General features: G+C 33.2%; 2 protein-coding genes across 5 annotated transcripts in view; both read left to right on the top strand.

The window, feature by feature from the left end:
* LOC119634151 (transcription factor HNF-4 homolog) overlaps positions 1-19131 on the top strand; it is a 42747-nt gene extending 23616 nt beyond the window's left edge. For all 4 annotated transcript variants that reach the window (XM_038028112.1, XM_038028111.1, XM_038028114.1 and 1 more), the window contains 5 exons: positions 16534-16909; positions 16989-17485; positions 17545-17682; positions 17754-17990; positions 18061-19131. In XM_038028112.1, the coding sequence (XP_037884040.1) occupies positions 16534-16909; positions 16989-17485; positions 17545-17682; positions 17754-17990; positions 18061-18974 (2162 nt within the window). In that variant the 3' untranslated portion in view covers positions 18975-19131. The remainder of the gene's footprint in view (positions 1-16533; positions 16910-16988; positions 17486-17544; positions 17683-17753; positions 17991-18060) is intronic.
* Positions 19132-21911: 2780 nt separating this feature from the next.
* Positions 21912-23130, top strand: LOC119634153 (cyclin-dependent kinases regulatory subunit). Its single transcript, XM_038028116.1, has 2 exons — positions 21912-22372; positions 22444-23130. The coding sequence occupies exons 1-2, from the start codon at positions 22317-22319 to the stop codon at positions 22613-22615; spliced, it is 228 nt and encodes a 75-aa protein (XP_037884044.1). The 5' UTR covers positions 21912-22316; the 3' UTR covers positions 22616-23130.
* The last annotated feature ends 4099 nt before the right edge of the window (positions 23131-27229 follow it).

The raw sequence follows: 27229 nt of genomic DNA, 5'->3' as shown, positions 1-27229 counted from the left end.
AAAAACCAATCGTATTGAAATACATATGTAATGATTGCATTAATTGTGTTTTGCAGCATTACAGAATACACAAAGGAAAAACGAACTTTGGCCATAAAAAGGGAAAACAATTGTTCTTATTTTTTTTTCTTTTTTTTTTTCCTAATTTTTTTTAATGAAAAAGTTAAAACATGTGCAAAAAAAAAATGTAAAAAAAAAACTCGCGTATTTCTTGAGAAGACTTGAAATTAAATTGATTTGTGATAGATTTCAATTGAAATTGCATCGGAATTATATAAAAAGAAAACCATCCGCAACTATATTTTCAATAGTAAGAGACATTTAATAAAAGAAAAGTCAGTCAGTTCCTCGTTTTTCTAATGAAATATTTAGCAAATCGTCGGAAAAAACTCAAATTCAATATAAACTTTCTATGCTTTTTCACTTACTTTGCAGTTTGTCTACACACATATGATGCATGTGTAGCGACTTATCTACTATCTATTATTTTTGTTTTATATTGTATATAATGTATTTAATTTTGAAACATCAGCGGGCAACTCTTCGATGGCAACAGCATTTTAGGTAATTCAAAGATATGAATTTCTTTTATTGACACAATAAGTCACACTCTCCTCTCCTATGCTCATTTCCGTATCGTAATCTTAGTGCGGGCAAGTGTAATCTGAAGTTTACATCATAAAATTTTTAAAATTTTTACGTTATATCAACGCTTTGTCATAGGAAATACTATATATACTATATTTAAGACCACGTAAGACCACTGTAACGACCTAAAAGGGATTAGTTGGCAATTTTTTTCTCAACACAACAATAATATATGACGAGAGTATTGGGCGTTTATTTAAGTATTGAAAAAAAAATAATTATTTCTGAAAAACATTAAAAAATGGCAACATCGGAGTACTCTTCAACTTTGAAATCAAAATAGAAAAAAATTACGCCTACAATTTTCCTTTTACAATATACTGTGTTCCTGCCTTAAGTTAAATAATTCACTTGAAACTCATCCCACGAATTTTTTCGGTTGTTGGTCTTCCAGTTTAAATTTCAGTGTATTTCTGTTGCACTTTTCGCAATCGTGAGTGTCTCAATAACAGGCAGCAAACAGGCGGACGGTTATGGGTATAATGTGATCTCTGTTGCGTGCCTTTGAACGTGGGAAGCCGTGTACACGTGTTCCCGTATTAAACAGAAATATTGCAAAACAGATTTTTGCACATTTTTTTTAAACCAGACGTGTCGCGTGACTGAGGCTTTAAATTAATGATTATTTACTATTTTCATTTCCGATAAAAGGCGCAAAGGGAACGGTTTCTCGCGAATACGAATGGGTTTCTTTCGTTTCGTTTCGCTCGTCGTTAATCACTGTTCGTTTAGTGATATTAGTTCACAAATCCATTTTTTCTATACACGCTATGAAGCAATAATTTTTTGAAATTTGAAAGGTGTTCTAACCTATCCGCTATAGCATTCTGGTTAGCATGACGCTGCTTCAACCTACTCACCCTGTCTTTATATCCTATACTAGTTGTGGTGCAAGAGCAAAGGACTTGAGCTAAATTCTTCTTCTATTATACTGCTCGACTCGGAATCACTTTTCACTGATATAAATGTGTCTGTCCGTCTGCCCGTTTTGGTTTCTTGCGTTCAAACTGCAGGCGATAATTTTTGAGATATTTTGACGAAATTTGTTACATTAACATGTTTTCGCGCAACAACGATTGCTATTGACCATGGTTCGGATCGACCAATTTTCCAAGTCGTGATATAAATAAGTGTTTGGTATTTATCAACAAGTCTTAGCCTACAAGAGTATCTTTACTTGTTGTCTTTGTTATACGAATTTGACCATCTCTGTCAAAAATAGATTCCATCTGGCAAGGTCTCTAATAGTGAAATTAGTTCGCCACGGAGACTATACAAAAGCTGAAATTGTCTTTTTTATGCTTACGCATTATTTGATTCATTTGTTCTGTAATTATTTCACTTGTTTTCAAGCCTAACAGATTCTGCGTCATGCATAAACAAAACGCAAGTAAATCTGTCTTATTTAGACGAATTCTGCCGGTCTAACACTAAGGCAGAAGATATGTTGCGGATGAATTTGGCAATTTTCTACATATCAAAAATTGCCGCAAAGGCTGTGAATGTTAAATTTTTGCACAACTATCTTTCTCTTCTCCCATAAGCAGTCTATTTAGTTCTTATAAGTGCAACAAAATACGCTGATATCATAAATAGCTTATGATGTACCTCTTCTATAGTAATCTGAAAAATTCCACGAATAAAAACACTTTGACCAGATTGATCTTTTGTTATTCGAACAAAAACACCAAGTCAGAGGGAACTATATTAGGACAATACAACCGTTATGAAACGGTGTAAATTGAATATCGGAAGTAGAAGAACTAACACATTGTGATAAGTTAAACTGTTATGATGAAAAAACGCGCACTATCTTAATAGATGCCGATAGGCTGACCGACGGAACTTGTTTGTAAGACAACACTTCATATGTCATGCTTGTAGTAGAACTTAGCCTTAACATTTTCATCGCCGCGGTAAGCTATAATAATAAAATGTAATAAGTGCCTCGACTAAATAAAAACACATATATGTACATATGTATGTGTATATTTAATATATGCTTTTACATTCTGTTTTTTTTTTTTTTTTTTTTTTGCAAAAGGCCTCTATTGCCGCATACCTTATGAGAAAATCCTTTTTAATGCTAATCGTAAACAGCAACAAGTGTGTGTGTGTATGTTTCACTGCAAGCAAGCTCGGTACTCACTTCGCTTTTTGATTGTTGATTTTAGTGGTTTATGATGTAATCGTTGCCTTTGATCATCAGAGAAGAAGAATTCCAAAATCATTTTCAACTCATTGTTGAGATTGAACGGGATTTCTCCACCTATCAAAAAGGAGTGCTTTATTAATCCTCGCAATTCGGATTTCTTCGATTGATTTGGAGAGAATCGTTAAATAGTGTCGTTAAAATCATTACAATTCGTAAAGAAACAATCGAAATAGCTTGAAATTTTGACAGCTGCCGCCTTTTGGTGGCCAGCATTTTCTAAAATTAATATGGATTCTCTTACGGACATACGCGTTAAAAATTTATACCACTTGTACTTTTCCCGTCTTTCTAATAAGCAAGTATTGGTCAGAAACACCAAGTCAAATATATCTACTTTTCATAAAAGAAAGATTTTAAGTCCTCTTAGCCACGCGTTCTAAAAAGTTATGTACATGTGTTCTTACTTCCTGCCTATGCATGTAATCTGTATTATCTGCAAGAAAATACAAGTGCGTTTGGCCAAAAACTGTGAAAGTGAACCCTTCAAAGACTCCTAGCTGTAATGTTCGATCTGTAGCAAATTTTAATCTGAATGTTAATATAACCAGACCAAAGGTAGTTGTACATATACTTTAAGTAATCGAAGACATGCGTCAACCATAACATCATTTGAATCTACAATTTGCTTCAATCTACTTAATCATAATTTACATACATTTATCTAAGGTAGTACTTAACCAAGTTTCACCCCAAGGCCAAACAAAAAATTTCTTGCTTGTTTTCATTTCATTTCAATTCTCATGAGACGTATGTATATATTTTTGTTTGATTTAATTTCGTTTTTGTTTAATTAAAAATTAAATTTAATACTAAATTATTTTAAATGTCAGGTTTCGTGTATATGCATAAGTACCTGTATGTATGCATATGTGTATACATATGTGTATACATATATATTTATATATATATATATATATATATATATATATATCCATTAAAAAATATGACACCAAAACTAGAGGCCAGCTAGACATTTACAAGCTGACCCCTATTAACATACACAGTGAAGCCTCTCTTAACTACCCCTGCTCAACATTAGCTTTTTTTCTTTTAGAAAAGTGTCGACCATTATTTTTTCAACTATCGTTGCATATATATATATTTTCAATTATCAATTTAAATTCAGTTATGGTCATTCTGTTCATTTTGGTTTTCTGGTACAAATGTAAAAAAAGTGTCCAGATCCCAGAAAGATAAATCTTCTATATCTTCCGGCTATTGTAGATATGATAAAATCAACTATCGCCAACTAAAAGTTGTTATAGTTGCACTTCAAGAATTTTTCAATCTATAGTCTCTGTAAGTGATTATTTACTGGCAGTAAATCTTAACACTTTCAGTTTGACTATGATATTGTTCCAGTTTTCTAGTCATTTAGAAAATATTGAAAAGAAAAAAAATCTTTTCCATTTTTCACGATCTGGTCTTAATCGTATGACTACTGTACGAACTATCATTTGATGTCTGAAAGCCACAACGTAAACTCCTAATAAATTCCTAAAGCTATTCACTTTCTATACTATTTAATAGTTCTAGTAGGTGTACAGGTAATCATCAGAAACTTTGGCCGTAGCTGCACTGAGCGTCCAATCGGTAAAGACATAACATTTACCGATCGATCACGCAGACCCACTACGCTGCGTTCACGTCTCTACATCTTTCTCTTCGTTCACTTCGTTTCCTCTCTAGCAGGAATACGGAACATTCCCGAGTTATTGGTCATTTGAAAACAAGAAACGAAGGATAAAAGTTCTGTTGAATCAAAATATTTGAAAGAATTTTTTAAGTCACTGTAATTTCAAATTGTGATCGTAAAAGCCGGGAGTTGTTCATTTAATTAAGATTCCACTCTGAGATTGTGTTAGCAATACACACATATATAAATTTATATACATATACATTAAACCATTTAAAATCTCTTACGATTTAATTAATATAAAATCTTAAACACACACAGACATAACAGCTACAGCAACACCAAAACTAAGGAAAAAAGCGTTTATACGTAAACATTAAAGGCAATTACAGCAAAAAAAAAGGCAATAATTACGATATTGTTATGAGTGGCAGGCATGGAAACACAATATGACCTGTTTGTTCTAAATAGCTACATACGTACACACACGTATATATATATATATATATATGGGTAAAGAAAAATATATTTTTTACTAAGGTAACACGTTAATGCAATAAAAATATTAATAATTCTCTAATTAGAAAAATATTAGGTTTCCATAAAGTGTCAATGGGTATGTGCGTATGTGTGTGATTAAGCGAATCTCTTATAATATTTTCATTTCAATTTTAAATAATTTGCCAGCGCCGTCCAAGATGTTTTTGTTTGTCTTTGTTCATTTTCGTAACTAAATTGCGGTTCAGTAGGGTTCAAGGAAAATTCTTTAATTGCCTGCTTCAACCTGCCAAAGAACTGATTATCGTATAATCATTAACCGCATTAATCATCGGTAAAATGGCTGTGATATTAATGATGGTAAATTGTCAGCTAAAGAATTAAAATAATGGTTTTTTTTTTTTTTTTAATTTTAATGAAAGGAAAAATAATTAAGTTTAACTTGAGAGTCTGCCTAACGCAAATGTGCATAAATACGCATTACTTAGACTGGTAGATATGGTTGCTTCGAAGCGACTGCTAGCGGCGCGTACTGCTTATTGTATACGAAAATTATCTCAAGCTGGGCCATGCAAGATGAGCTTGACAATAGGATGACAGCGAAGTTAGAAAATCATTCAATCATTCAAAAATGACTTTGAATTTTCTCTAGAGCACAACTACCGATTATGATGTTGTTATGTGCGTCTTCAAATCGTGGCCATAGTTGTGTTATGTAGTGGTCAGTCATTGAAGACATAACACTTGTCGATTGGGCGCACATCCACTAGGCTGCAATTACTTCATATCTCGTAGTCTGTCCCTACTTCTTGCTAAGCATCACCATATTACACATATACAGACAGCATGCCTTGAATGGTCTAAAAAAAAAAAGAAGAAGAGGGCCAAGGATCGCCGCCAACAAACTTGCTTCGCAATGAACTGTTGTTTGCGATATTCGTGTGGCTCGTTCTATTGACTTGTTGAAATCGAATATAATCTCTTTTCTGATCGCCCAGTTTCTCTGAGTAGAAGTGTATATTATTTTGGATTGTTAACATAAAGATTCTTGTTTCAAGTTCAAACCTTTCTTTTCTGCAGATAATTGGTACCGAAACGATATGAAGTATATACCATACAAGTAAAAAAATTCCGCGATAGGGCGAAAACTTCTCTTTGCGAATTTGTGTAAGTTGCACGTCATTCCGCAATGAAATAATAGAAAGTAGAGAAAATACCGTAACACAAATTGAAAAGGAGCAAAAACAATCTGGTTACCAGTACCCTTCGAAAAGATCCAGACACTAAGCAACTAGTAAGTTTTCATGCTCGAAATTCAAAAGTTAGAGGATGCGTAACTCTTTTTCATAGTAAAATGCATGCATGCAAGCATGCTTTTGATTACTATAGATTTCCGAATTGATTTAGTCATGGAAATCAGGCCTCTCTCGCTCCGGTATTTGTTTATTGTTGTATTTGTAAGGAGTGGAATTTGAAAACGCTAGGAACGACCACGAATACTATTCAAATTTCAAGTAGTTGTAGAGTTTCCTGTGCTCGTAGCTACCGTGAGTGCTCAGTCGACAGGGGCATAACATTTAGCCATTAGGCTACGGCCTTTCTCTTCCCTTCTTCTTTCTTCACTTTTTCATTTCTTCTGACCATCACCGTGTTGGGCGAATAGGAAAAATCCCCTGATTATATGAAACAAAAAAAAGGGAAAAATTAAGACAGTTTCAACTTCAATTCATTGAACTCTCCAAAAAAAAATCACTTCCGCTAATTTGATTGTTAAGGTTCCGATGAATATTTTCAAATTAAACAAATGAAGTGACAAATTTAATATACCTTTTTTTTTTTAATTTTAATAGAAAATTTCGTAAAAACTTCAATTCTTTCTTTCTTCCTTTTCGTTGATTATCTCGATGTATTTTTGTATGCGCGCGCTGGAGTGTATGTGTGTCTGTGTGTACGTCTGTGTGTGTGTGTGTGTGCGTACGTGTATGTTTATGTGTGCGAGCATTTGTCGTGTCAATATTGTTGATAATAGTTTTTAAAACTCGTTGTTAAATTTATTATACCTAATTTTGTCTTTGAAACACTTTTAATTTAATTTTAATTACCATTGAATGCATTTGCGATCATTAAATGTAACTTTAATAAAAACAACAAACTGGAAGTGATTAAAGAAATTATAAACGTTCAATTAACAACAAATGATTAATGTTACACTCCAAGACACTTATATGTATATCAATACAAATGCATTTGTTACACTTATTTTCTTGCATACCATATAATCAATAATCGGTAATTTTTTCCATATAATCAAACCGTGATAATAACAACTTATTTGCTTGTCTTGATAATATTTTATTTATTTTTATAATTTTTTTGTTTTTTTGTTTTTTTCCAAAGTATAAAACGGTTAAAATTATAAAAGAACCGATAAATTTTGAAAATAAACCCAATAGAGCTAATCATTCGGGTTTATCTTATCGTGCTGAATATAACAAAAAAATATAATCTATTTTTGTGGAAAATAAAATTTTATTAATCAAATTGATTAATCAAAAGAAATTTTCCGATTAAATTTCTTAAGAAAATTTCCAAAAATATTTTTTATTTATAATTTTGAACCGAACAGAAGAATAAGAAAAATAATTTCGTAAATAAAATAAAACTGTGGTCCACCATAAACCCTACAGTTAGTTAACATATTATTTCAAAATAATCCGAAAAGGAGTTCCAATCCCAATCATTTTCAATAGCGTTCATCCTGGGGCTAAAACACGTCAATGTACCAAATTTCATCAAAATGTTTCTAAAATTATGGCCTGTAGTTTGACAACAAGAAAATAGGATGGACAGACGGGCAGACACGCTCACATCGATTAAGAAAATGTTTCTCAATCGATCGGTACAATAAAATATGGGCATCCGCCTGAGTGGCCGAATAGGCAAGAGTCTCGACTAGCAGCTCAATGGTCGCGGGGTCAAACCTCAAGTGCCGTAGAGTTCTAAATAAAAGCCGAAAGCCTTACACGATAGTGCTTTAGCCTTAGACTTTTAGTCTTGGAATTTATTCTTTGGCTAAATTTGTAATAATAATAATAATAACAATAATAAATGGATATCTCTAAAGTTCTTCTGGGCATTGCATATATCTGCACAAACGTGATATAACACGTTCCACAGGTAGAGGCGGTATACGATGCCGTATAAAATAGCAAATCAGTAAAAGATCACTGATGTCAAGTTTTACTCTTGATTTACTACAATTTTCTGGATTGTATCTAGCATTACAACAATATGAAGCATTTTCTTTTCGGTTCCACATTTTTAAAACTAGGAAAAACTACAAACCGCAAATGGCATCACTCCTTCCTCAGCTAGAAGAGAGAAAATTAAAGCAGTCACAAAAAATTTAAACATCAATCTACCGAATCCCGAAACAACAGTGCATTCTAATCCAGAAAACCATAAAAAGAATATCAATATTATGTCACTTTTTCAATTGTCATGGATTCTTCCGATTACGCCTTTAAAAATCGAAAACAAGAAAATAGAAACAGAAACAGAAAGGGAGAGTGTTAAAGAGAGATACGGCAAGAGAAAGATATAGAAAGAAAGTGAAAAACTTTATAAGACTCTTCTCGATAAGAAACTATACTAGAATATCACATTGATAAAGCACAAGTTCAAGTAAAAACTAATTTTCTAAACTTCAAGGATCCTGTGTTATTGTTATTGTTATTATTTTGGCACTTTTGATAAAGATTCACATACATAAGTATATGGAAATTAAATAATTTAAACATTCTGTGTACGTTTGTGTGTGTGTGTTTCTCATTAGGTTTTGTTTGTTTGTAATCACACAAGAATTTGCTGTTCGGTATTACAGCCCATTGCACTTCCTTATGTATTTGTCCTAATTCGTCCAAGCACTTGCCTAAGTTTCTAGACTTTACGGTTATAGTAGAAAAAATTATTGGATTAAATACTTAAAAAAAACCACTTCATAACCAGAAATACATAACACTTCATGTCATTCTTTTTCTAACTTCTTACCTATTTATTAATTTAACAATGAGCTATGTACTAAAAACTTTAGTCAGCTATATTACTTTTTCCACTTTGCGCTGGTGCTTTATGCATCCTGCTGGTGGCCTGCATTTTCTTGCTCTTCCAACGCATTTTGCTACTAACGTATCCGCATCCATCTTTCCCGCCTATTCTTATATATGCCTGGTCTGTAGGAAAGTGCAGGTCCTTCCTTTGAAAAGGTTACATACCAGTGGGTGGTACATGTATTGTTTTCCACGACATGAGCAGGGGCATGCTTATGGTAGAGTACATTCATTTCCACGAGCTAAATAAATTATTTCGGCAAACTTATCGCATCTGTGTTTATATGCTCTATTCGCAAGGTTAGTGTCGATTGATAGCATTATGCAATGAATAGTTTGTGCTGCTTGACCTCCAGGTCTGCATTGAACGCTATATACCTCTTCACTGCAATTTTTTGGTAATTTTTCCTTGCTCTTGTATAGCTACCACCAAACCGAGGTATGTGATTATGGGTTACCAACCACTTTCTTGTTCCAAGTTTCTTGGTCCATCTAGGCCACATGGGCACATTTGAGTATTTACGATTTGCCTCTTTGAAATCTCTTGATTTATTTCCCATTCATGTGATTAGATGCCACAACGTGTTTATAAGTCGAGTGAATGGGAGATGTAAATCACAAGTCGATGTTCCCGGCTTTAAGTCTCACTGCGGTAGATCGTAATTCTTCGCAGCTATAGTGAGTGCTGAGTTGGTAAAGGCGTAATCCTTACCGTTTGGCTACATCCCCACTCCCTGTTTTTTCTTCACTTTCTTCTGACCATCGATCATATTACACGCACACGAAACATCCCCAGTGGGACTGGTTATATTAACTAAGAAAAAGCCAGTAAATCATTTATATATTATATAATATTTTCCTTAGTAAAGTTCTTTGTTTCCGTGGTTTTACCATAAGCGTCCCAATATCGCTTTCCGGATGTTCAATATCACTTTGTGTTCAATTAACGATTCCAAAGGGATTGTTTAATGTTGGCTTACTGTGCGTTTACATTTAACAGTGTGCTGCTCACGTTTCTGAGTTTTTTTATTGTACTCTTTTTCTTATAATTTCTTTAACAACTGTGCGATTTTTATGTTTTGTCTACTCTGTGCTAAGAAATTTGTGTGCTTCATCTTCTACATCTCTTTCTATTATTCTTGCAATTTTCCATCATGTACTTGCAGGATATGACATTGATTAGACTAGATCCTTCTAGAACTCCTTTGTTCATTTACATATAACACAACATACCTTACATACAATTATTTTCAATCAATTTTGTTGAATTTAACAATAACTTCACATTCAATATAAACCATAGTGGTCTCAGATTGTCACCTTAGTATTCTTCATTTTATTTTATATGCATTGATAAGGACATCATTACTGTTACACTATTTAACTCGTGGATTATTCCATTTCCCCATTTTCAAAATTTCATGATTTAGGACCTTTGTTAATCAGCCATGTAACACTAAGTCATTCTGCATATACATACTTTATATGGACATATTCATGATGCGTCACAGCTTCTGACGTCGTCCACAGGCGGCAGTCGCCTATTGTAATAATACATGGCAAGTTTGCATTGGTGACGAACTATGGCACTAGCATGCCGTCGTGAAAGTGTTGTTTGCTGTTTTAAATTTGTAGACCCTCTTTGACACTGGGCTGGGAACATATACAAACAAAAAATTCTATTAGCTTTAGATAAAACTTGAAAGCTTAAAACGATCACATGTTAAATTTCATGATATACGATAGTCACAGAAATTAACCTCAATTGAGGTTATGTTTCACGGGAAGAAACGAAAGCGTAAATTTTAATCAAAGCATATGACAACGCTAGCATCAATGTTAAAATTAATAGTCTATGTTTTTTCGAATGTATACGCAAAAGTCTTTGGTGACTAGCTTGAAACGGTTAGAACGATAACGGGCAACCTTATTGAATACATTCGATAACAAAATCAACGAAAAATAGCCGCAATTGAAAAGGAAAGAAATCCTCGTCACAGTAACGCACCATTTACTTTATTCGTTAAGCATTGCGTAACAAACTTGTTTCTATTACAATAAGAAGCACTTACGCTCGTGACCGTAGTAAAGTATCTGAAATCTTAAGCGATGACGCTAATAAGCGTTTTGCTTGGAATGGGGGAATCAGGGATAAGAAAAATGACCAGATTAAACTGGTCGTAAATAATTTTCTTTGAAAGGTGTAAGCACCGTGCGTTGGACACGGTGCGCCATAGTAGAGGGGGGGAAGAGTATCTTGAGAAATAACATCTAATATAACAAAAAAAAAAAAAAAATCCATTTTCTTTTCCTTACTAAAGACCTTCCTAATCCGTCTTACTAATACCCAAGCCTACTATCGCAAATAGATACTCAAGGAAACCTTTTATTACATTAACTGTTCTGGTTTATCGACGTCGTTTCGATAAAGCAAATTCAATTCAACAAATTTGAAACAAGTGAAAGCATCACAGTGGGGCATGGATCACCATTAAACCCCCTACATCGGTTCGCTTAATAGAGTTATTCGTAGAACATCTTTTCAAAATAAGGCCTGATATTGGAAGTGGTCGAAGAGGGTCGTGGAATCCGAAAAAAAAGTTTCTAATATTTTTCTTTGCCTTTGATATAAAGATCAGTCAAATCCTTATAAAAAAATAGGAAACAAAATAAATATCAACTAATTCAATAGACAATTATCGTCCTTGTGTATATGACAGATTCTATATATATAGAGTGTGTATAAATTTACTATCAGGACGGCAATGATTTTCTAATCTTTATCTCTCCGCATGTTTGCATGTGTGTTAATGAAAAACAACAATTCGCTATTATTTCTGAAACCCTAACGTGACCTTTTTTTAAGTCGATCATCCTCACTTTTCTTTTAATAGTCAAGCATTTCGAGTAGCAGTAAAAACAAACAAACAACAACAACAACAACAACAACAACAACAACAATATATAAAATAAATAATAATAAAATCAAATAAAATAAAACATTAAGAAATCATTTTTAATCAAGGTGTTTAGCTATTTTTCAAACGGAAACGTACGAGAACTATGTATATAATAAGAGTATTTATTATAAAACAAATCAATTTCAAATTAAACCTATAATTAGTAGTGTGCTTATGCACACACATATATACATTGCAGGCATGTAACGAGGAATACACGACTAGTGATATCTACTCAGTTGCCTGTAAATTTTTTTTTTTTATGTCATAACTAGACGAAAAGATCTCGTTAGAGAAGAAGAGCTCACAAATATGATCCGGACACGTGCAGCTGGTCGAAGAAACGAGATTTGAAGTGCGATTAACAATCAACCTGCCACCCTAGTCGTCCGAATTCAAATTTATCAGTTAATATATACATGCATGCATGCTTACTTACTTACATATATATGCATGTACAGTGTGTATTTATGCATAGAATTTAGTATTTCAAGTCGGCTAGTTTTTTTTTTTTTTTGTTTTGTTTTTAATTTTATATTTAATTTCAGTTTTCGCCATGAATTTGATCTTTGACACGCATAACATTTTAGAAATGTATGCAAGTGTGTTACTGATCGATTGTCGTTCTTGTTGTGTTGTTATGATATTCGTTCATTTACAGACAACAACAATAATAACAACAACAATAACAGCAACAATAAAATTACAAATGAATATAAATAAGAAAAGTGAATGTGCCTTTGAGTAAATTTTAGGTACAAATCACTTAAGTCTTGCACACGAAGATCGCGTTTTTTTTTTTTATATTAAATGTAGGCGTGTCAGCAGACAGAATGGAGCTACTATTAAGTTAAATACATAAATAACTATACACACTCTGGGCATATGTCGTGTATACATAAATCTATTATTAAACATAGTTTAAAGTTTTTGAAATATCCGGCGTTTGTTTCAATTTTCCAGATGGGCTTTGAATTTACTCTAGCATATATTACGATTCGAATAACTTCAGAAGATGACCATTCAAGTAAATTACACTTTTTCGAACAATGCAAGGGGTACATGCGGACGTTGTCATTAGTCATAGAAGAAAGCGATTTGTATTCTCTTTATTGTTGACATTGATTTTGTAGCAGTTTTGGTATTCCAAGGGAAAATTCATAAGAGGAAGTTACGATATCAGTTTTGTATTGTAAACCATAATTGTGATCTGCTGCAAGCAATACAGGAAAGAAATGAAACCTTGTGAGTTGTGATACCGTTATGATGTTGTTCAGAATACGGCTTCAATCTCTTCAAACAAATCGGCCTTGCTGTACAAACTGATCGAAATTTGTTAAATTCAAAGCCGCCAAATCTTAATGCCATTTTTCCATACTTCGAATGTAGGTTCGGTCCAATGAACACCAATTTGTATTCTCATGATCATTGCCAATATAGGCGAATGATCTTTCGTCACTTCTTTTATAAGACGTGTAGCGTTTTCTAGCTAGGGAAGGTTGCGAAACGAGGTGCTTTCAGAGAATATATAGGATTTTCTTGTCAAACGTAGGAAGTCGCTGGCAAGACCGAAAGAGAAAGAACAAAACCTTTTGTTATTCTTGCATTTAGTTGAAGAGCGTTCCTTGCAATCCCTGCTACTTGTCATGGGTATTTGCAAATGTTACATACAAAATGACAAAATTAATATACTGTTACTTTCTTGGCGTAAAAATACACTTTTCATTGCTATTACAAAGGCAAATATAAAACCAAGCCGAACCGGTTGAGTCATTTAGAGGAGGTGGCATGCGCATATAAATCGTTGTGCTCCTCTTTTTTTTTTTTTTTTTCTAAAATATTTCAGTTTTTGTATTAATAAGCTTTTATTTAATAAACAGCTCAATATACTGTTTCGCTATTATTGTTTTTGTTAAATTTCTGTATGCAGCGAAAAAAGCAAGTTTATTACTGCTGATAACATTTTGATAAGAGACATACATATTTATATTCGGACACATAGCTATTGATACACGCTCACACACAGAATACATATATATATTTATATATAAATGTAGACACACATGCATGCACTAGTAATCACATTTAGAAATGTTGGGATATATATATATATATATGTATATATATATGTAGACAACAGATGATAAGACAAATTAACTTTTTTAATTGGCAGGAGCATTTAGTTCAACATCCTGGAAGTTATTTAATCTACATTCCTCCCTATATAAGCCATCCAAAATTTTTGATGCGGAGCGACAAATCGCAAGCTCAAAAACTCAAGAATAGATTTTTCATTTAGGCGAAGATGTAATTTTGTAAGACTTACTAGATGTGTAAATACATGGCTAGAAAATTCTTTTATTTACTAATAAAGCAAAGAAAAGAAAGCAATATTGAAAAGCTAATGTTCGCGATGCAATTATTGAATCGACCGATTTTAGCAATCATAAAAAAATCGAACAGATGTATATGCCAAATATCTTTTATTAATTCTGCTAAAGCAAAAACTGTTAAGAATCCTACGCCCCTAAGTGTGTTGCTTATTTTTATTCCTCTTATCTTTCCTTACGCCTAAAAAAAACTTGACTTAGGAGCAAATGTGCATTTCTAGATAACACATCGATGTCCTCATAATGATAGGCAGATATTGCCGCTGACCAGAACTATACACATATATATATATATATGTATATATATTTGTTGTGGGGTTTACCCCGAAACGAGAAAAATAATGATATCACAATATCCAACCCATAACTTGGATCCAACAGCAAATAGCATGCCTCATTCTTCATGGAGAATGACCTAAAAGCTGTCACCGCGGACGAGTAGCAAACCTTGACAAAGCTGCAATCGGCAGAATGGAAACTTAGCACAAATATTTATGAGGTCCACAGTATCCTGATGTTTGATTAATTTTTAAAGGAGCTTCTCCAAACAAAACAATAATGGACATTTTCACCGCTTCCCCAACTTTAGGATAAGCAGAAAAAATTATTGTCGTACTCTTGGTTTTCTGATTTATCGAAACGGCGCTTAGAGAGGCCGTCGGCTTCTAGGCCTATATCAAGTATTTTGAAGAGATAATGACTGATTTGAAGACAGATTGTTAATGGAAAGATTCCTACGGATTATCGATAGCTCGTATGGTTAGTCATCAGTCTGTATAGCACTTTGATCTCTCAGGACAAAAAAAGGGGAGAGGGAAGATAAGGATTTAATGCACATGGCCGCATGATTAAAAAATTACGGTATTGTTTTATTATACTACTACTATCGCTACAAGGTCATATGCGTGCCAAAAAAATATTTATGTGCGTACGCCATCATCGATAACAGAATCCAATAATTTTTGATAAGCTAAAGATATTCTCTTATAGAAAGTAAGAATTTTCTATTTCACGAACACCGTCATTGTTGTTTTTGCTTGATCGTGTCGTTATATCTGTTTGTTTATTTGTTTGTTTGTTTGCTAATTTTGATTTAATATAGAAATCATAATATATTTACAAGCTAAAAATAAATATCACTTATGTAAGAAGAGAAAGCAAATAGCAATAACAGCAACGGCAGGCAACAGCACGGCATACGTCTTGACACACACCGATATCTGTGAGAGGGTTTCTGTTTTCGATTGAATGCATACACATGCAAACAAGTGCCTTAAAAAAGATATTTGAGGAAAAATAAACCTAAATTGAATAAATATACTTATATATAGGCGGATAATTATAAAAACCTAACTTGGATAACAAATCCGTCGATTTATTTAGTGTAGAAAGAAAACCATAATTACATCAAGACAAAGGAATCTTCTTCTATCAAAACCGTAATTCGTTATCAATGAAATGCAATGTGAGCAATTACTCATATGTATAAACATTTGCGTATGTGTTAAGCTTAAATAGTAGTTAATGGTAATGGTAAAATAAATCCGGAAACCAATCGACCGCCAGACAATGAAATTGTACTTTAGACCCTTGAGAGACATGAGCAGTCGTCATCAACGTCTAGAGTGAAATGACACAGAATAATTTGACGCGGGACTGGAAAAATCTTTTACAATTTCTATCAATTAATTAAGAAATATTTCATTATGTCATTGCTAAACATATCTTAAATAGAAAATCGCGTTGTGTTTAAGTGAAAGTAAGAAAATTTTCGAAAAAGAGAAACTCAGCCCTCTTCTAGCCTATTGTAGAGTGTTTGAGAGCACGAAGACAATTTCTATTCACTTCATTTCATACAACAACAAAACATTTTGCTTCGTCATTGTTGCAACGTAGACTTATTACGATTATTGTCTCTTTATGTTCTTTACGTTCATCGAAAAACTCCATATGTCTACGCGCTCATGCATTTTGCCCAATACTGCTTAGACTGTTGTGCTTTGCGCATTCACTTTAAATAATTCCTATATACGGACATAAATATTTATTGGTTCTCTTTTGCATTTTCATCTAACAGAAGCTGAAAGCCATATGATACATCCAGATGCTCTGTCTATGAATAACAATGCCAGTATACATAGTCCGATGAGCCAGGCGCTGAGTCCGGTAGTTGGCCTAAGTCATAATAGCAATAGTAATCAGAGTAATGCCAATTCGCCCGGAAGCACATGCAGTAACCACAACAATAACAATAATAATACAACTTTCGCGACTAACAACACCAACAACGCAAACAATAATAATAATAATAATAATAATAATAATCAAACATCAACGGTATGTGCAATATGTGGCGATCGTGCTACGGGCAAGCATTATGGCGCCTCTAGTTGTGACGGTTGTAAAGGCTTTTTTAGACGTAGTGTGCGCAAAAATCATCAATATACGTGCAGGTAAGTGTCCCAGTAAATTTATTCACTTATTTTCTTTTTTTTTTTATGTTTTCTCATAATATCTCTGCAAAATTAAAAGGTTTTCCCGCAATTGTGTCGTCGACAAAGATAAGCGTAATCAGTGCCGTTATTGCCGTTTACGCAAATGCTTTAAGGCAGGAATGAAAAAAGAAGCGGTACAAAATGAACGTGATCGCATTAGTTGCAGACGGACATCCAATGATGATCCTGATCCGGGCAATGGTCTCTCTGTGAACGCGTTATTTAAAGCGGAGATCGAAAGTCGACAATCGAAGGCTGGTGCTGCGATGGAAACTAACGCTAACGATGATCTCTCTACCAAACAGTTCGCCAGCATAAACGATGTATGCGAATCTATGAAACAACAACTGTTAACTCTAGTCGAATGGGCTAAACATATTCCAGCGTTTAACGAGTTGCAGTTAGACGATCAAGTTGCTCTACTCAGGGCCCATGCGGGCGAACACTTGTTATTGGGCTTATCGCGACGGTCCATGCACTTGAAAGATGTCTTACTACTAAGCAATAATTGTGTTATTACCAAACATTGCCCGGGTAAAATATCTCGCATACTCGCATAATTTGCAAAAATTATAATTAATTAGTCATTACAGATCCCCGAGTTTCCCCGAATTTGGATATATCGCGTATAGGAGCTCGCATAATAGATGAATTAGTCATGGCTTTAAAAGACGTTAACATCGATGACACCGAATTAGCATGCATCAAGGCATTGGTCTTTTTCGATCCCAGTAAGTGGCGCGCAGGAAATTAAGTGTTATCGCTATTATGGAAATTTCTTTTCTTTATGTATTATATTTAGATGCCCGCGGCTTAAATGAACCTCAACGTATTAAAATCTTGCGCCATCAAATCCTTAATAATTTGGAGGATTACGTCTCCGATCGCCAATATGAGTCACGTGGTCGTTTCGGTGAAATTTTACTTATACTCCCGATACTACAATCGATTACTTGGCAAATGATTGAACAAATACAGTTTGCTAAAATTTTTGGTGTGGCTCATATTGATTCGCTGCTCCAGGAAATGCTGCTAGGGGGTAATTTAAGCAAATCTCTTTCATTATCTAACTAATTCATTTATCGATCATTTCATTTGTATTTTTGCAGGTGAACTTGCCGATAATAACGCGCCTCTGACACCACCAAATCTTAGTAACTACAGTCCAACGCATGGTTTAGATGTCAGTCAAGTCACTTCGACATTAGATATACTCTCTGCTCCTTCGAGCACCGATCAACTCTCTTCAGATGCTATGTCAGCCTGCATTGAAAATAGTTTGGAGGCTCAGTTAATGCCGCCATTGCTTGACAATTCTTCGGTAAATGGACATTTCAATTTGGGCCCTCCCTTGGTGCAGCGCAATCAAAATATCGCCTCAACGTCTAGCCTACATAATCAGTTGCGTAGAAACGACGGATCTTCACCTATGTTTAATGAGGGCGAACATAGTAATGAAGTGAACCATAATAATCAATCTGTCACTGAAAGTTTCTTAGAATCCTTTGCCCATAGCAGGTCTAATCATAATAACAACGGCAACAACAATTCGTCCTTAACGACAAATCAACAGCATGCTACGCAACTTCATAATCACTTAACCCAAAACACTAATATTCAGCAATCGGTCACCCCTTCTTCCACACATCATAATAGTCATCATAGTCTCTCGCCGCATGGCTCCTCCGGTCCGATGTTGCAGTCTCCCACTTCTCATCGTCATCACCCTTACCAAAGATCTGATTCAAATATCACCCCGACAAGTCATTCGAATTCCTCACAACATATGCGCAATGCAGCAGAAATGACGTTAAATGAGTACAACCGCGCCGAAGTTTCTAGCGCTGACGATATACTGAGACGAGCTTCGCTGAAAATACGTCCGTCAGAAGCGCTAACTGCCATTCCTAACGGCCCACCTACCACAAATGCGGCCACAAACAATTATATGTTAAACGTTTTACACGAAAGCGATGGCTATCGTATGCCTGCCTTAAAACAGGAACCGGAAACGGGTTATTAAGAAAGTGCCTTTTTTATAGAATATTATATCAGTTAATAGACTCTTTCTAAGTCTTTAAACTAGTTAAGCATGTTGAAACATGCCTTTTTTTTTTAATTTAGTGGTTCTTCTTAAATTTAATTAGTCTTCCCAAATAGTTTATTAAATATTTTAATTAATTAAGAGATTTCAAATTTTTCTTTCTTTCCTAACCACCACTTCTAAAGGAAAATTTCATTATTTTTCCCTTATATCTTAGTGGAATGCGCATTATAAGTACATGGCGTTGATCTGTTTGTGCTTATGAGTTAAATTAACAGATTCATCTGTGCCTCGTGTAACCGATCATTCGCGATAACCGTGAGGGCAATTCAAGACATTAAACTCGGGATATTGATTTTATCGTCTCTAAGAAAGAAAATGAAAAAAAAAAAGTAAATTGATATAAAGTTCCATTGGTACGCACATTTAGTAGTAGTGATGAGATGGAATGACTATAAAACTCACTCAACTTAAAATCACATGGAAAATCCTTCTGAAAATGGGAAATGATTCGGTCAATACAAAGGCATTGAATCGGGCCGATAATTATTATATGAATTATTGTTGGAAATCTCTTTAAAGGTGGTGGATATCACAGTTTCGGTTCAAGCCGAACGTTTTCTTTCTTTCCTTTCTTTTTCCATAGTTTTATAAGCACAAATATATATATATAAGTTTTGTTAAAGTCTGCACATAAATGTGCAAACACTCTGGAGATATACAAATATTGTCGTTATCACTCATTATGATTATAATTTACTTAATTTTTTCCTAAGCATACTATTTTTATAATGAATTTTTCTGAACCAATTTTGTGAATTGTATTTTTTGTATGGTTTTTATTACGATTTACATAATTGTAGAGTGGTTTTATGTTTATATTTCTCTTTATCATTTAGGGTGTGATGAACTAATATTTTATAAATTTTTAAATGTAAAAACAAAAAAAAGTCTTTTTTTTTTTCAATAATAAGACTAGTAAATAATAATTTGCTAGTAAATAGTAAACTAGTAAATAATTTTTTGCCCTAAAGCGATTCTTTAATCTTCTTATATCAGCGAACACTATTTAGAACAAAGGGCTTGCAGTAACAAATGTGGGATTCAAACTATTTCCACCAATCCAAGTTACGCAAGTGAATTAATAATTGCAATTGTGGGTAAATGTGAAATCGGAAGGAAGTAATCGAGATCTATTAAAGTATAATGCCGAACAAGTATTCCGATTACAAATTATTTTCAACATCCGGAAGGAACCATCTTTGATTGTAGCGATCGATTCATAATCACTTTTTTTTCTGTCCGACTATTTGTCCTGTTTTCTTGTGTCGAAAGACATTTCGATAAAATTTGAAAAGGACGAACAACATTAAAATACGGTTCGGGTCGGACCACCCATTCGATCACTTCTCATATAACGACTTTCCAAAGTAAGGTAACTAATAACTGTAGGATGGTCAAAATTCGTACCATTGTTAGATCTTAACCCTTAAATGCGGCAATTTAGAAAATTTTCCATGCCTAAACAAGAACAATATACATTAATATATATTGTATAATAACGAACATTGTTTTTGAATTATGGCAGTATATCGTATATTAAATGAATTTATATGAATATCGTAAATTAAATGAATAAATTAATTTCAAAAGTTTAATAGCGGGTAAATTGAAGCATTCATTCTTAGTTCATCTGTTCTTTTTTTTCTACAACCTCTTCTTGTGGATTCATCAATAGCGAGCTCTCGAATTATTTTCTGTGAAATCTTATTGTACGATTGATGAACGCACAGATATTTGAAGAATATAGTACGATGCGTGTATGATATCACAAAAATAAGCATTTTATTGAAGCATTAAGAAAATATTACAATTATCATTATTTAATCCTTCCTTAGATTTCATTCCTTTCGTCCTCTGTATAGGTTGGCTCTTTTGTAATTTCCATCACGTTCGATATTGCCAACAAGAACAAGCAACCTACACTAAAAAGAAACGCACGTATATGGCCTCTCTCTTATGTGTGACAAATTAATTAATCTTAAGGTTTTTATATCATTTTTCAGTTGTTTAAAGAGTTGCTTAAAAAGGCATTAAAATTTTAGAATGCATCCGTTAATCCCCACTTGTAATTTATTTTTGTGTAAACACATTCGCTCACTTTTATAAGATTTGCGATGGAATTACTCATATTTACTATAAACTTTCAAATTAGATTCTGTAAGAATCCTTTAAATTCTTTGTTTAATTTTACACTGCAGTTATGTTAAAAACAGCATGTGTCGTTTGATGTATATATAGAGTTGCTGCCAAAATAATTTACTAAAAAGCGCCATCTCTTACTTTATAAAAAATCTCTTCTTGCTTGTACTGCTTACAAAAAGTAGTAATACGTAGGAATCGAAATGACGTGAAGTTTAATAATAATTTGAAATTTAATAAATCTCTGATTTTACGCGTTAACGTCATAGACAGAGATGTCGACAAAGACTGAGGAAGTGTGTAAATTTGTTCTAATCTAAATCAAAGAGCTTTCGCGGTAAATTTTATAAAAAACATTAAAGAAAGTTTTTGCCCTGTGTGGGGATCATCAATAACTCTATATTCGTAGTATAAATGCAAATTGAATTCACTGTAAACGAAATTGCAGTAATTCTGTGTAACTGTGTAAATGATGCCAAGTTTAACTGAATCCAAGAAGGAAAATCAGTTTTTGCAGAAATCCTTACAAAGTACGACAAAAAAACACTAACACAATATTTACGACATAATATATATAGCACTGTAGGGATTTCATGCCGGAATTGCGAGTCGTTTGGAATTGCAGCATTCATCGCACACCTGCACAACACTGCTATTAAATCTTCTCTGTATCAAAACATGTGTTGACACAATTAACCGCTAGTAGGCTCTGCTAGTCAATCGAATATATATCGATTTCTTTCTCTCTTATTGCGTGCAGGGCATACAAGAACAAGCCAACAAATTTAAACAACATTTTCGGCGGGCTGTTTTGTATGTGATTGATCGTCTGTTTAATTGTGCTTAAGGTCTTTGTTAACATTTGTAAGAAAATACAAATTTTTTTGAAGAAAATTTGTGAATTGAATTTAAAATCGATTTTGAGACTAAAATAAAACAGACTTATGCGAATATAAAAACCAGAAAAGTTTGAAAAGAACGTAACCATTATTTTGGTAGAGCAAAGAAATAACTACAAAGCTATCCTTTTTTGAGCTGTCAGAAGGCGAAGAATTGCTTTTTTTTTTTTTGCAAACTCCTAACCTAACGAACGTAAAAGCCAAAAGCGCACTGGTGAACATGAGCAAGGATATTTATTATTCAGACAAATATTATGATGAGAAATACGAATACAGGTATGAAGTGCAAAGAAAATTGTGATATACATATATGTAGAAATTTTAGTAATCTATTCTCCTTTTCGAAGACATGTCGTTCTACCCAAGGAGTTGGTAAAGCTAGTGCCAAAAACTCATCTGATGTCTGAGGCGGAATGGCGTTCCATAGGGGTACAACAATCGCGTGGTTGGATTCATTACATGATACACAAGCCGGAACCTCACATATTACTATTTCGACGTCCTATACAACAACAATAAACGCAGTATCTTTAATATCAAAAATATTATGTTCTGAATTGTAAATAGCCGTTGGTAGATCAGGAGAAGTGCAAAAAAGAACTCCTTTTCATTCATCAAAGCAAGACAAGGCAAATGTAGGTTGGAGAGAACATTCTTTTTTTTTTTTTTTTTGTTTCTTTTTTTTATATAATCAGCAGCGAACAGTTGATTGAGTAAGCTACATTAAGGGATTTGTATTCCAGTTTATATGTAGTTTGTTTCATTTTTTTCAATTTTGTACGGTATTTTATATATATATTATTGTATTATAGAAAATGATTATTTTTTGGGATCATATTTCGATTTGCGGTTGTGCTTGTTAATGCATTTATTCAATTTTCTCTCCTTAAATGATTTGCATCTCATGTTATTAATGATCCTTGCATTCTGCCAATTATATAGTTTAGTCCTTCTGTGTTTTTCCATGGCTCACTGTATGTTGGTGCTAATGGACAATTACCTTATTGCCTATATCTTTTTTAAGTATATTTTATGGCTTTTTTTATATGGAAAGTTAAGAATTTGTCATATTTTTTATATTAAAAAATAAAAGATTTAATAAAGAAAACAACGCAACATTTATGTCATGATTCGATACTTTCTTATGAGTTTAATATCCTAAAAAATTGTTCGTCCATACTTTCAAATCTTAAATTCAATTATTATTTGGAATAATAGTTTGCAAAGTTAGCAAACGAAAATCTAGGCTCAGATGATCATATGGGTTAACGGGTTAAGAATTGCAAACTTATCATGAAAATCTTTTAAGATGATAATAATATTCTTTCTAGATTTTCTCCAGTTTTGTGAATATGTTGAAGGCGATTTTGCGACGAATTCATTTATCGATTGACTTGAATCGTTTATTCGGAAATCAGTTTAAATATCCATCAACGATAATCATTTAATTCTTATTGGCCATTGGTCATCGCCAGTGGAGCAAGCTGGCCAATTGAAAGATAACACCGCTGATATACGCAACGAATATTTTACAAGAGAAATCCAACGTTGGGATATGAGATGACCGCAAATGTCACGCAAAGATTCTTTTGTTACTGAACGTCCGTCGGTTCGATATTCACATGTTGAAATTAGTAGCTGGACAGTAACTACTGTTCATTATAAATCCCCCGTCGGTGATTTTTTCGCATTTGTTGCTCGTTATGCAACGGAATAGTTTGGGTCGCATGCTTGGTTGTGCTTAAAAATAAATGGAGTCCAGCTTTGCAAATACGTACCATTTTATTATCGATTCAAGTTATTATGTCGCTGGGTTATGGGAAAGCGAATAAATCTGAAGCTATTAAGAACACACGTGAATGGGCCCAAAGGTACGCAAAGGTGTTAATAAGAACACAGCTGGCATAATGTTATCAGAGGCTAAAATCATGCTCGCAGTTTTATGAACTTAGAAAGAGGAAAGACTGAAGGACCCCAATGCATTCCATTGGGTCCAGAGGACATAACTATTTTTAAGGCTGAAGAGTTATTTCGAGCAAAAAAGTCCTTGCTAAACGCATTAGAAAAACACAGACCACAAAAATCAAGCAGGTTACTAGGAGATGGGGGTTTTCAATGGTTTTCTAGCAACTTTTATTTAATGTACATGCAGTGGTAAACGTAGTATGTATAATAAAATAAATGTAATATATAAGCCAAACGTCTTGGAGAGAATTAACTACCATAAGCTAAAGTTCCTTTTCGATTATAACTGCATAAGAAATAGAATCGAATTAAAAACGTTTTATAGCCTTTGAGGCCGCATAAAATACTTCGATCGGCGCTCTTAGTGCCCTTCATTCTTCTTCAGCTGTTTTTGCATCATAGCTAAGTAATAACTGGAACTGTTAATACCACCGTATAATCCAGTTCTTTTTAAAAGCTTTAGAAAATTGGAAAAGCAAAACTAATTATCGGAATCAAGGAATCCAGATTCAGTAGTGGACAGTGTTTGCGAGGATAATTCACTAAATTAGTTTAAAAACTGAATAAGCAAAAAAAAACATCTTTCAAATAATGTTTATCCTACCTGCCTTGTGATACGATTTAAATCGGTAGTCTTCCTGCTTTCTTATGAAAGCAGATTATTACTGTTTAATTTACAAATTTGAAAAGATTATATTGTCAAAAATAATGAAAAGTTTTGTTTTTTTAAAAAAGTTCAAAATTAATTTTTTAAAACTAAACTTAAGAATATATTTTTAAATTGTGGCAACACATCTTCAATGTAAGCGGGTCGATGGCTTGTTGACTAACTGATCCAAAATTGAGTCTAAACAAAAATCATGTTATCCGCGTGCCTATAGCTAGGGGACAAAATATTGCTTCTTCAAATTTCTTCTTAAAAGGCGTGCCGTTTTTATATTCCACACCAACTGTGGTACAAAAGTATATTAAGTTTATGCGGATGTATGCAACAGCCGGAAGGACTTGAAATAGACCGACCCCTTATTAAACTGTTCGATTCAAGATGACCTTCTGAGTCGATCTAAGCTTTGCTGTCGATCTGTCTGTTCTATTTTCTTGCGTCCAGTCTACGGGTGGCACAATTTTTGAAATATTTTGATGAAATTTTGCCTAAGGATGTTGTGGTTGCTCAAAATGGTTCGGATCGGACCAGGTTTTCGATCACCCCATATGCAGCCTTAATTCTAAAAATCGTTTTATGTGTAACATTATTAAAAGTAGCGTGGATGGGCCGTGTCCCACTGTACTGTTTACACTTGCTTAATTCATTTTTAATAATTTTTAAAATAACTTAGCGAAAAAGGAACGGTTTACTAAAATTTTGCAAGGAAAACGAATTTACGAGATTCGAAATTTTCTTCCTTCTTCATAAGAAGAAAACTTAATATGTGTACATTTTCGAAAAACATTATTTTATCATAGTTTTTATTCTAAGAACAAAAAAAAAAGAAAAAAGAGAAAATTGTGTTGAATTTTTAATTTACTCAAAATATTGTTATGCATTTCCGGATAAAAGTAATAGCTTTTGTATGTAGTAACGATGTAGTTCAAATGTGACATTCTATATTCATTTGTTCGTATATATGGTGAAACATAACAATTGAAATAAAACACCCCTGTTCGCATTTGTCTATTATGAGTGAAATCATATGAGAACCCTTTGCGGCAATCAAACATTCAAACATAGAAATGTAATGAATATAAAATCATGATCATCATTACATATTTTTGCATGTGTATGTATGTGTGTATATGTGTGCGTGTGTGTGTATGTATTTGTGTGGTGAGGGAGCAACTAATGATAACCGATATCACACGCAAAAGAATAATAATAGATAGGTTGCACTCACACTGTGAGCTGACCACCTGTTGTATATAAATGTTGTGTGAATTTATTAATATGTATAAAGATTTGTCTATGACTGGTTTTACATTTGTACAAACATTTATACAAACATTTTCCCTAAATAGACCGGATCTGTCGATCTTCATTGTTATGGAATTTTTATAAATAAAAAAACACAAAAAAAAAAAAGTAAAAAAAACTTTAATGTGACTGAATGGATGGATATGAGAGAGTATTTTATAAGAAAAAATTATAAAATTTAATTAAAGTAAATACAAGTTTATTCTTTAAGCATGCATACATTTGTAAATATGGGTAAATTTGTAAAGAATTATTGATTTTACACTAACACACAATCCTAAGTACATTAAACTTATTCACATCAACTGCGTCTAGTGCTCAGACTTTCTTTCAATGTTTAGCTTAATAATATTCTTTTTTTTTTTTTATTTATTCATTATTATTATTATTATTTTTTTTTTTTGTAAATATTTCAATAATATGAGAGATTATCAGGACAATATTTACATACATACATGTATTATTGCAGTCTTTTCATCCTTTATCTCATAACAATCGATACGTTGATGAGGTCAACAGAATAATGATGCGAAAACTAGGCATAAGAAAGCAAATTGAAAACTACATCCAGCTTAGAGCGAATCTTACATGCTCATCAGTTTGTACATTCTCTTTTGCACAATAATGGATTCAATTTAGTAATACGACTATATCCGACTACAGAAGTTTTTCTGGAAATTTAACTTGATCAATTGTATAATTGTAAGAATGTTAACTAGATATGAATACCGCATTTGTATGTTAGATTTAAGGCACGTTAAAATGCTAAATAACAATCGGACAGAAAGAGGCACACGATCAAATAAGCTTTCATCTTCTTGACGACGGCGAAGAAATTTACAAGATTGCTTGACTTCTTTCATGCCATTGTCTCTTTCTACTATTTGTATCCGTATTTCTCTTTTTGCTCTTATAATAAAAAATTAAGAGCGAAAGGGGCTTGTGTTTGCATAAAGAGCTAATTAGTTATCTTTGACGATTACTTAACATTTTGTTGTACAATATTGTTGTTGTTACTACAAATATTAAAATACATTTTATCTATATGTATATAGACGTGTATGCATATAACAGAAAGCTCGTCAGACGTTAATTCGAATGTTGCTTTAGTTTTCTCTCCTCAACGTCTGATTAAAGGTTACAAGTAAACATATATATATAAACATGTATATATATATATATATATATATATATATATA

Source organism: Glossina fuscipes, unplaced genomic scaffold (assembly GCF_014805625.2).
Source record: "Glossina fuscipes isolate IAEA_lab_2018 unplaced genomic scaffold, Yale_Gfus_2 2, whole genome shotgun sequence".
Lineage (NCBI taxonomy): Eukaryota > Metazoa > Arthropoda > Insecta > Diptera > Glossinidae > Glossina > Glossina fuscipes.
The sequence above is the reverse complement of the archived record's forward strand: the minus strand, read 5'-3'. Positions and strand labels throughout refer to the sequence as shown.

What these genes read in the sequence shown, in the direction of transcription:
- LOC119634153 (XM_038028116.1), top strand. Translation starts at nt 22,317, where the DNA reads ATGAGCAAGGATATTTATTATTCAGACAAATATTATGATGAGAAATAC. An exon ending in GATGAGAAATACGAATACAG is followed by an intron (nt 22,373 to 22,443) that starts GTATGAAGTGCA and finishes TCCTTTTCGAAG; the next exon opens with ACATGTCGTTCTACCCAAGG.